Raw genomic sequence first — 12,505 nt, forward strand, 5'->3', positions numbered from 1 at the left:
CCCCTCACTAATCAAGAACCCATCTGCGTTAAGGAAACCCAATGACTTAGCCTCCCTAACCCTTCCATGGCAATGGATTCCACAGATGCACCATACTCTGGCTAAAGAAATTCCTTCTCATCTTAGTTCTAAACAGTCACCGCTTCACTGACGCTCTGTCCTTGGGTCCTTGATTCTCCTACTAATGGAAACATCTTCTCCACATCTCTCTATCCAGGCCTTTTGGTATTCTGTAAGTTTCAACGAGATTCCCCCTTATCCTTTTAAACTTCAAGTATTTTAACCCAGAGTCCTCAATTGCTCCTTATATGACAGGTTCTTCATTCCCAGGATCAAAATTGTGAACTTCCTTTGGACCCTTCCCCTCCAATGTGAGCACATCTTTCCTCAAATACGGGGCCCAAAACTGCTCACTAATGTTTCAAATGTGCTCTGACGAGAACCTTATACAGCCTCAGCAGTAATCCCTGCTCTTGTATTCGAGCCCTCTTGAAATGAATGCTACCACTGCATTTGTCTTCCTAACTGCCAAATGAACCTGCATGTTTTAACCTTAAAAAAAAATCCTTAACTAGGACTCCCAAGTCCTTTTGTGCTTCAGATTTCTAAAGCCTTTCCCCATTTAGAAAATAGTGTATGCCTCTATTCTTCCTACCAAAGTGCATAACCTCAAACTTTGGCACATTGTATCTCATCTGCCACTTGTTTGCCCACTCTCCTAGCCTGTCCAAGTTCTTCTGCAGCTTCTTCACATCCTCAACACTACCTGGCCCTCCACCAATCTTTGTGTCATCTGCAAACTTAGCAAGTGTCCTCTGTTCCTTCATCCAGATTGTAAATCTATAACATGAATAGTTGTGGTCCCAACACTGACTCCTAGTAACTCTACTAGTCAACAATTACCGACCTGAAAAAGACGCTTTCTTCCCACTCTCTGCCTTCTGCCAGTCAACCAATGCACTATCCACAAAACTGCCTTGTTCCATCACCATGGGCTCTTATCTTATTTTGCAGCCTTTCATCTGGCACTTTGTCAAACAACAGAGAACCAGAACAAGGAAAAGACTCAGCCTATAGGAGAAAATAACTAGACTAATCCACCAGTACAACACAAACAAAGCAGACACGTGGGTAAGGAACCTATCCGACAGACAACTCTCAGACACAAAAAAAAAACCATCCTGATATGCGGACTTAACTACAACCACAAGGACGTGAGCAAAATGGACTTGTTAGCAGCACTGGAGTCAACGCTGAAAACCAACAGACTCACTGACGAAACTCAACAGGATCAGACAAACAGTAATCTCAGCACTTAACCGTAAACACAAATCAGACACCTTCAGCACGGCAGAGAGAAAGGCCCTAGAAGGACTGAAGGAGGATTAAAACATCACAATCCTGCCAAAGGACGAATGCCTGTTCTTAACAGAACAGACTACATCGAGAAAACACAGGAACTACTTGCAGATACAGCCACATACCAACAGGTGGTGTCAGACCCCACACCACAGCTAGAGAACAGGATAACCCAGACACTCAAGAAACTTAAATATGCAGGACAGATCATTAACGCCGACTACATCAGAATGAAACAAGATGGCTCAAACACCCCCTGCTTCTACAGACTCCACAAGGTACACAAACCCTGAATCCCACTCAGACCAATAATGTCCTTACCAGGCACACGTAGAAACAAGCTAGCAAGGGATTTACAACGGAGACTTAAACACTTAATCAGTAGATCCTCACACTCAATCCTTTCAGTCAAAGAATTTCTCATATAGCTCAGGGACACAAAAATTGACAAGGACCAAATCATGATCTCCTTCCACATTAAACACTTCACGTCCACTGACATGCCACTAGCCAGAGAGACACTAGCCACACTACTAGAAGGACCAGGAGCACCGACTCTGAACACCACCAACATCAGCAAGGACAGCTTACTGAAACTACTAGATTTATGCCTCACTACACACTTTATGTTCAACGGCCAAAATATACAAACAGAACAATGGGATCACCCATCTTAGGTCTCATCACAGCAGTGATGCAGTGACTGCAACTCACAGCCCTTCCTATAATCCAACCGAAACTGTGGATAAGATACGTGAATGACACATTCGTAATAATTAAACACACGAAAGTAGAAGAAACCCACCCACTTCACAAGCATAAAATTCTCTAGTGAGGAAGAAAACAACAAACCCTCCCATTCTTAGATGCAACGGTAAAGAGACTAACTAACGGCAAATTCCAGACCAGAGTGTATCGGAAGGCCACACACACTGACCAAATCCTAAACTTCAGTAGCAACCACTCCACCATACACAAAGACAGCTGCAGTAAGACACTATTTAAACAAGCCATATCACACTGCAATACCCCAGACCTCCGGAGAATATGAGAGGAACATCTGCACAAAATTTACAGACAACGGATACCCAAAAAGTTTCATCCGCCAATGCCCACAAAACAAATTGACAGAGGACATGGTAAAACAGAAGACACTAGTAACTCTACCCTACATCAAAAATATAATCAGAAATGACAACCAGACTCCTTAGCCTTTGTAGGACTACGACTGTGCATAAACCTACATTAACACTGCGTCAAACGCTATCAAAGATTAAAAACTCCATATCGACAGTAAACAGGACTAACGTGATATACAGAATTCCATGCAGCGAGAGCAACAATCGCTACATCGGACAAAGGGGAAGGAATCTGACGACCAGGATACACAAACACCAGCTGGCAGTAAAAAGACACTAATAATATTCACTTGCCTTGATACACACAGACAATGAAGGCCACCAGTTCGACTGGGACAAAGTGACTATACGGAGACAAGCGAACAATAGACATGCAAGAGAATTTCTAGAGGCCTGGCTCTCAACACGAGACTCCATTAACAAACACATAGAAGTAGACCCCTTTTACAGACCGCTGCTAAAACGAGAGAGAACCGGAAGTGACAAGACCCATCACACCAGAAAATCATATAAATTCAGAACAAAGCAGAATACCAACGCTTCGATTAGAGGTTGCACTGATGATGTTGCCTAGAATGATAATGAAATGTCTGCACACTACGAAACAACCAGCTTGATGAGCAAAGGAACAATTGCACCCACAACCCGAGCCACAAGTTTTCGCTAAGACCTTATAAACAGGGGAGCTACGTTTTCCAGTCCTCTCGAATCCTCCCTGACACAATGTGATTCTTGAAAGATCACCACCAATTCCTTCACAATCTTGTCAACTATCTTTTTCAGAACTCTGGGATGTAGTCCAGATGCTTTATCCACGTCTAATCCTTTTGGGCTTCCCCACCACCTTCTCCTCAGTGATGCCCACAACACTGACCTCTGCCCCTAATTCTCTTTAGCTTCTGGTATGCTAGGTGTCTTCCACCATGAAAACTGATGCAAAGTACCTATTTACACCAATCTAATGAAACTTTGATGTACTGCCTCTAGTGTATCCTTTCTTAAATATAGACAGCAAAATTACACACAACCCCAGATGTGGCACTATGAAAGCCTTGATATTTGTAGCAAGGCTTCTTCATTCCTTTCCTAGAGCAAAATACTAAGAGTGTTGGAAATCTGAAATAGCCCGAAAGGTTATAAGCCAATGAAGAGTTAACTCTGCTTATCCCCACATACAGCAGACTGGTCAGAAAAATTAAAGCCCACAAGGAACGTGGTGAAGTGAATCCAAAATTGGCTCAGTGATAAGAAACAAATGGTAATAGGTGATGAATGTTTTTCAAATAGCTAACGGTTTCCTTAGGATGCAGTGTTAGGTCACTTGTTGTGGTGCTACATATTAAAGATTTAGACTTAAATTTCAGAAATTTGCAAACAGCACAAAAATCGGCCAGGTTGCTCATAGAATCACACAAGTGTCATGGTGCAGGATGCAGCCAATTCAACCACTTGTGCCTGCATCGATTTGTTAACTGAGCATGAGTTGATAGGAAGAAAATTCCGCTTAAATTCAACCCAGAGAAGTGCAAAGTTATGCATTTCAGGAGAACAGGTAAAGCAAAAGTATACAAAGCACATGGATTGGGCGGGTGTGTGGTGGCTGTGGAGGTATTGAGAGGGGTAGAGGAAGTGGGAGACCTTCAAGTGCATGTCCACAGGTCCCTGAAGATGGCAGGACAGGAGGATAATGTGATATAGAGACATGAGGCTTCGTTGGATGGGGTGCTGAATACAAGAGCAATTCTGGAACTATAAATTACCCTGGTTTGGCAACAGGTGGAGTTTTGTGTGCCGTTCTGGTCACCACAATACAAGAAGGACATAGGTGCTGTAGGGAGTGGACAGAGAAGATTCATAAGAACCTTGTCAGGGCTTGAAATTACAGGTATGAGGAAATATTTGATAGGCTACGGTTGTTTTTCTTAGAACGGAACAGGCTGGGAAATGACTTAAAGTGAAGTGCACAAAACAACAAGGGTTTTGGATAGAAAACTTGTCTACCTTAGCAGAGAGGACAATTTCAAGGCCCACAGATTTAAGGCGATTAGTAGAAGGACTAAGGGTTAATGAGGAAAAATCTTTTCATTCAGAGAAGGGTGGGTGTCTGAAATTCACTGCCCCATTACCAAACAGGAAATTCTCAACTCACTCAATTTGTACCTCTAGTGCTGTTAGAATTAGAATTAGAATAGCCTTTACTGTCATATGCACTTGAATGAGAGCAGTGAAAAGTTTGGAATGTCACCTCTCGGCACCATCTTAGGTACAGATACTTTACGTGTTGTTACAGAATTGAAATAGAAAAAATAGAGTTTAAAAAGTCCAGAATGAGAATAAAAAAAAGTGTCTTTTTATATTCCATTTCTACGGAGTCCATGCTGCCGGGCTTCAGAACACGAGGCCTCCCCTCTGTGCTAGTCTCTCTTCCAGGACTCATCCCCCAGCTTCACTCTGCTCCTGCTCCCAGCTCGGCCTGTGCTCACTCTGCTCCCTGTTCCGTGCTCCAGCGCGCAACTCGTCTCCCTTCATCCTGAGTCCATTTGTTTAAGAAGTTAAAAGTGGGATAAGGGAGGGGAGAAAAACTGCTGCAAGAGAGGAGCTCCAGCTGGAATGCCACCATAAGTTACAGACCAGGTGCAGGTAAGTAGGATTATAATGTGCTCTATCTTGTCTATAGTGCTATTAAGAACTACAAATATTGCAACTTTTAAAATATATTCTGTTCTTCTGCTTTTAATACCAAAGTTCATAACTTCACAATTCTCAATATCATACATCATCTGCCACCTTGTTGCTCACTAACTCATTTTGTCCATGTCACTTTGCAGCCTGTGTGTTCTACTCACAGCTATCAGTAAATTTTGATGAAGTCAAATGATAAATTGTAAAAAGATGAGGCCTCAGCACAGATCCTTGCATCACTCTAACAATCACAGCCTGCAAACTTGAAAATACCCCACTTATTCTAAATTTTCACTTCCTATGAGCTCTACTCATTTTAATCTATCACCTCCGAAACCATGAACTCTTATCTTACATATTACACCTTTGTATGCAATTTACTGAATGACTTTTGAAAATCATAACTGTCTCCTCCTTATTTATCTGACTAGTTAATTCTTATAACAATACATTAAATTCATTAAACCAGATGGTGAATTTTGAAGCATAACATGAATTCGTATTATGAATTTAACAATACAAATGTTCTAATATCATTCTTTACGATATGACAGAATACTTCTGTTGGATTGTACAGTGAGATCGTTCAAAACAAGATCGGATTATACAGTTGTTGCAACTGACGTAAGTGTTTAATGCGACAAGAGACCAGAACAGGAAAGCAATTCAAAATCGCAGTTTTCCACAATTTGTAAACAAAGAGTGAATGATTGTTTTTAAAAGGAATGGTGCCATACACATTTTAGTTAATACCAGATAGATAATGATGGCAAGCTTTACTGAAATTTACACAAGACCGTGAACACACTGAGCACTGAAAACAAACAAAAATAAATACCTCTTTGAATTCACTGTATTCTTCTTCTGGCATGATTTTTTCCAATGAATATCGTGCTCTTACCCGTACAGAGCCTGGTTCAATGCCTTTTAGTGGAAAATGTGAACTGAGAGGAAACCACTCATCAATCAGCTGCCCCTTCTGTAACCTACTCAACAGGCAGCGCATAAATACTGAAAAACAAAAGTTTTTAATAAAATTTAATTGGATTAACAATGTTCAAATTAATTTAAAATGGAGAAACTTAACTTAAGACATCAGATTTGGGATATCCCATACCTTTCTCCAATTTAATGTGAGAAAGGATGAACCATCCCGATTGCTACACATCATACTGAGTAGTCTGGCATTCAATTTTGTGCCCTTTTAACTGTGTCCATAATATGCAATATAAACTGGAAAGATCTGGGTGTTCAGGTCCATTGTACCCTGAAGGTGGCAACGCAGGTCGATAGAGTGGTCAAGAAGGCATATGGCATGTTTTCATTCATCAGACGGGGTATTGAGTACAAGAGTTGGCAGGTCATGTTACAGTTGTATAGGACTTTGGTTCAACCATATTTGGAATACTGCGTACAGTTCTGGTCGCCACATTACCAAAAGGATGTGGCTGCTTTGGAGTGGGTGCAGAGGAGGTTCACCAGGACGTTGCCTGGTATGGAGGGCGCTAGCTATGAAAAGAGGTTGAGTAGATTAGGATTATTTAAATTAGAAAGACGGAGGTTGAGGGGGGACCTAATTGAGGTCCACAAAATCATGAGAGGTATAGACAGGGTGGATAGCAAGAAGCTTTTCCCCCCTAGAGTGGGGGACTCAATTACTCAGGGTCACGATTTCAAGGTGAGAGGGGAAAAGTTTAAGGGAGATATGCATGGAAAGTTCTTTACGCAGAGGGCGGTGGGTGCCTGGAAGGCGTTGCCAGCGGAGGTGGTAGAGGCGGGCACAATAGCGTCATTTAAGACAGATACATGAATGGGCAGGGAGCAGAGGGATACAGATCCTTGGAAAATAGGCAACAGGTTTAGATAGAGGATCTGGATCGGCGCAGGCTTGGAGGGCCGAAGGGCCAGTTCCTGTGCTGTAATTTTCTTTGTTCTTTGTTCTACATATTTAACCATCAAGACCATTGGAACGCCTTACAGCCTTAGTCTGCTGTTGAAACTCTTGATACAGTTCAGTCGTGGGGAGAATATAACAAAGGATGATATATTTTGGTGTGGAAAAGAATGCACTTTTGTGAAGTCAGAATCATTAGACAGCATAAGCAGAATTCTGTGCTAGGGAGGATGCAAAACAGTCTGAAATGGGAGCACAGTCAGAAAAGATAGCACAAGGTCAATTGATACAAAATAATTAAAATAAAATGAAAATGATGACCATAAAAGGAAGAGAATAAATTACAGAATTTGAACATAGTTCACACAACCAGCAAGGAACTAAGTGGGATACACAGAATGTTGGACTGGTGGGGGAGGTGATGCCAGGAAGTTCAGAACAGAGGTGGGAGAACTAATTTGGGGCAATGCTAATGGGCAGAGGATGCCTGGAAAGGAGGCACAGCACTAACCAACAGTCTTCTAGATTTCATCTGGTAGGCTGAACAATTGGGGCTGCCTTGCCCTGCTCGGAGTAAAATTCCAGTGGCAGTGGAAGGTAGATGGGACAGGGAAGACATTGGTGGCCCGATCACTCTTATACCAGTTGAGTCACTCTACAATCTAAGAGAAAGTAAAAGAACTGCAAACGTTGGAAATCTGAAATGAGAAAAAAAGAGAAATTGCTGGTGCAACTCAGTAGAGGTCTAGCAGCATTCGTGGAGAGAAAACAGAGTTAATGCTTCAAGTCCAGTGACCCTTCTTCAGAATGGATAGCAGCTAGTATTTGTGCTGGTGGTATAGGTTGGTGGGGGGTGGGGGGGCCTAGAGGAAGAATAGACTGGTAGGGAGGGAGCCGAGAGAGAGAGGGTAAAGTCATGCAGACAAACAATAGTAAATTAGATAAAGAGGCTAGCTAGGTAATGATAGGGAATGAGTAGGTGAAAATGGGTTGGCTGTGCTGAAAGCAACCTACGTCAAGACAGGTCTATCCAATTGCTCTTTAGGCTTTATCCTATTGTTTACTCCCTACTCCATCCCCCTCACCTTTTTCTGCATATAAACTGACGTTTTCCCAGCCACCATTAGTTCTAAGGAAGGGTCACCAGACCCGAAACGTTAACTCTGTTTTTTTTCCCTCATAGATGCTGCCAGACCTGCTGAGCTTTTCCAGCAACTTTCTTTTTGCTCCTGATTTACAGGATCTGCAGTTCTTTCGTCATGATAGGACCTGGGAAATCGGGTGGGTAATAGACAAGGAAGAAATTGTTTATACTCTAAAATGAGTAAACCCAAAATCAAGTCCTGAAGGTGATAATGTCCTCAAGTTGACGATGAGGTGTTGCTCTTCCAGCTCGTGCTGACTCTAGCTGGAGTACACAGCAGACCTGAGACAGAAATGTTGGCCAGGGAATATAGTGGTATGTCCTAGTGGCAGCAACTAGAAGTTTGGGGTCATTTTTACAGACAGAATGTAGGTACTCTGCAAAATGGTCACCAACTCTTTGTTTCATCACCCTAATGTACAGGAGATCACATTGTGACCAGCGCGTATATTAGACAAGATTGAATGTGTATGTCTGGGGCCTTGGATAGTGAGGAGGTAAATGGTTAAGTGTTGCACCTTCTACACTGGCATGGGAAGGTACCATGGGGGTGTTGGGAGCGAAGGTAGTGTGTACCAGAATGTCTCAGAGGGAATGATCCCGTGGAATACTGATGAGGGTAGGTGTCTGGTGGAGACATCCTGCTGGAGGTGGTGCAAATGGTGACATTTGATCCTTTGGATGTGGAAGCTGGTGGGGTCGAAAAGGAAGATCGGGGGACCCTATCTTTGTTGTAGGAGAGACAAGAAGGGCTAAGGGTGAAGTGTGGGAAATGGGTTGGACGTGGCTAAGGACCCTGTCAACCATGGTGTCGGGGAATCCTCAGTTGAGGAACAAAGGATTTCCGAAGCACCCTTGTGGAAGGTTGCACCATCAGCATAAATGTGATGGAGATGGAGTAACTGGGAGAATGGAATGGAGTCTTTACGTGAAGCAGAGTGCAAGGATGCACAGTCGAGATGAGTGTGGGAGTTGGTGTATTTGTAATGGATATCAATGGTGGCCTGTTCCCGAAAATAGAGAGAGATGTTGAGGAAGGGAGAAGTCGGAGACAGACCCGGTGAAGCTGACAGCAGGGAAGAAACCTGAAGCAAAATTGGCATTTTTCCAATCCCAGATGAGAAGGGGAAGTGGCACAAAATATGTCATTGATGCACTGGAGAAAGCGTTGTTGGGAGTGACGAGTAGGACTAGAACAAGGAATGTTCCACGTACTTCACAAAGAAACAGGCATAACTGGAACCCATGTGGATACCCACAGCCACATAGTGTTGATCTAAGATCCAGCAGTCTGTTTTAAATTCCACTATTGACATGTGGAAGTAACTGTGGTGCATTGTCTGATGGCCGTGTCTCCGTTCCATTGGAACATAAGCAGAGGTTACCGAACGTCTAAGGGACGTAGTGGGTAACTTGGATTGCGGATGCTATGGCTGAGGATACCAGTATTCAAGAATCAAGTTTGGAGTGACGACAGTCCAACAAATCAGGCCTTCAAGAGATTATTGTAATTGCTGAGGTCCTGCTCCAGAGAAGAATCTATGGCTCTACAAGGAGGAAGTTTGCTGCCCTCTTTCTAGATGACAGTATTCATCTACTGACCACTATAACCCTACTGATGACCCTGCCACTGCCCAGTCAGCCAGCCCAGAATATTCCTCCCAATGTAAAACAGTGCTATCCACAGCAGACCAGGAAGGATGTTCTTGATGACATCATAGTCTAAGGATACAGGGTAAGCCATTTAGAACGGAGATGAGGAGAACTTTTTTACCCAGAGAATGGAGAACCTGTGGAATTCCCTGCCATTGAAAGTGGCTGAAGTCAAAACATTGAAAAAAGGAGTTAGATATAGATACAAGGCTAAAAGGATCAATGGATATGGGAAGAAAGCAGGAACAAGGTAAAGAGCTGGATGATCAGCCATGATCATATTGAATGGTGGAGCAGACTTGAAAGGCTGCAGGGCGTACTCTTGCTCTTATTTTCTATGCGCATTCTAAGGACACAATAATTTGATGCCATCCAGCAAAGTCCCCTGCAGTCACCCTCTAAAAGAGAGGCAGCTGCTTTCAAATGCTTCAACCATGTTGAAGCAAGGGTACAGGCAAAATATAAATAGTCACTAAGGGAATGCACAAATGGACGATTAGACATGGATTGTGGGGAAAATAGCATGTTTTGGATTTCATAATTTTGTTTGAATTATTTATTTTGTGTTCGTTTTTATGTTTGCATTGTATTATGATCTCCGTAGAGACTGTTAATGTGAAAAGAGATTTGAACTTCCAGCTATTAGCTGGATCTGACAAGATCTCACTTTTCAAAACTTTTTTTCAAGGCCATAAAACATAGGAGCATGAGGCCATTCAGCCTTCCATTCAACGAGGATGACTCAATCAAAACAGTCCCCTGTGGTAAAGAACTCCACAGATTCGCTACTCCTCATCTTTGTCTTAAATATGTAACTCCTTCCTTTGAGAATGTGCCCGCTGCTTTTAGACTCCCTCACAAGAGGAAACAACCTTTCTGCACCTACCCCTTCAAGTCCCTAAGAATCTTGTATGTTTCAATAAGGCCACCTCTCATTCTTCTATATTCCATCGAGTACAGGCCTAATCTACTCTCTCCTCATGAAAAAAAAGTCCTTCTGTGGCCGCTATCAGCCTAGTGAACCTCTCTGGATCATGTCCAATGTCAGTACAACTCTCCTTCTCTATGTGACCCAAAACCATTCAAAGTATTCCAACTGTGATCTGACTGGTACCTTGTATAGTTTCAGCAAAACCTTCCTACTTTTGTGCTCCATTCCCTTTGAAATAAAAGCCAACATTCAATTTGCATTCCCTTTTACTGGCTGAACCTGGATGGGGATTCCCGAACACTTCTGTTTTGTAGCTTTTGCCAGTCTTTATTCATCCAAATAATATTCAGCCTGTCAAAGTGCACAATCTGACATTTACCCACATATTGGTGCATTTGTCAGTTTTTGTTCACTGGATTAACCTGTCTATACCCCTCTTAAAGATGCTTTGCATCATCTTCATCATTTGTCCTCCCATTTTTTTGGGTCATCCACAAACATCGCAATAGTGCATTCACTGTCCTCAGCCAAGTCGTTAATATATGTTGCAAATAATTGTGGCTCCAGCACTTATCCATGTTGCACTCCACTAGTTAGTTTTTATATGGTTGCCATCCTGAAAATGCCACACTCATGTAAATTCTATGTCTTCTATTAGTTTGCCAATCCTTTAACCATGATAATATATTACAAACACAATGGGCTCAACTTAAGTTACCCAAAGTATCTTTCTTCACTTGAGAGATGCGGGCATCACTGGCTGGGTCAGCATTTAAATCAGTTTCTAATTAGGCTACTGGTGGTGCTCTGCCGTCTTGAATTGCTGCAGTCACACCCACAATACTGTTAGGGAGTTCCAGGATTTTGACTCAGTGACACCGAAGGAACAGCGATATATTTCCAAGTCAGGGTGGTGTGCGGCTTGGAGGGTGGAGGAGTTCATACATATCTGCTGCTCTTGTCCTTCTAATGGAAGTGTTCGTGGGTTTGGAACGTGCTGTGTAAAGATCTTCAGTGAGTAGATAATATACACGGCTACTACTGAGCAACAGTGGTGGAGAGAATGGATGTGGTGCCAATCAAGTAGACTGCTTTGTCATGAGTGTTATCAAGCTTCTTGAATGTTGTTGGAGCTGCACTCAGCCACCAAAGTGGGGACTATTCCATCGCACTCCTGACTTGTGCCTTGTAAATGTTAAACTGGAATCAGATGGTGAGTTACTCATTATAATATTCCTAGCCTCTGACCTGCTCTTGTAGCCAGTAAGTTTATATAGCAAGTCCAGTTGAGCTTCTTATCCATGATAACCCCTAGAATGTTGGTTAGTGGGGGATTCAGTGATGGTAACATCATAGAACCTCAAGAACTGGTAGTTAAATTGTCTTTAATTGGAGATGTCATTGCCTGGCACGTGTGGCATGAATGTTACTTGCCACTTTTCAGCCCAAGCCTGGATATTATCCAGATCTTTTTGCATTTGAACATGGGCTACTTCACTATCTGAGGAAACACGAATGATGTGGTACCTCATCAAACACCTTCTGAAAATCCAAATATATTCCACCCACTGTTTCTATCTATCCTGCTTGCTCTCTCTTCAAAGAATTTGAATAAATTTGTCAGATATGATTTCCTTTTCATGAAGCCATGCTGATTCTGTGTGATCATATCATGCATTTCTAAATGCTTTGATATTTCATCT

At 42.5% G+C, this 12,505-nt stretch overlaps 1 protein-coding gene across 1 annotated transcript in view; it reads right to left on the reverse strand.

Annotated features, from left to right (window-relative positions):
- Positions 1-12,505, reverse strand: part of LOC109916106 (ras GTPase-activating protein 1-like) — a 294,682-nt gene that overhangs the window by 169,440 nt on the left and 112,737 nt on the right. The window contains exon 16 of the mRNA XM_048619515.1: positions 6,019-6,191. Coding sequence (XP_048475472.1) covers positions 6,019-6,191 — 173 coding nt within the window. The remainder of the gene's footprint in view (positions 1-6,018; positions 6,192-12,505) is intronic.

The sequence above is a fragment of the Rhincodon typus genome, chromosome 3 (assembly GCF_021869965.1).
Source record: "Rhincodon typus isolate 14 chromosome 3, sRhiTyp1.1, whole genome shotgun sequence".
NCBI lineage: Eukaryota > Metazoa > Chordata > Chondrichthyes > Orectolobiformes > Rhincodontidae > Rhincodon > Rhincodon typus.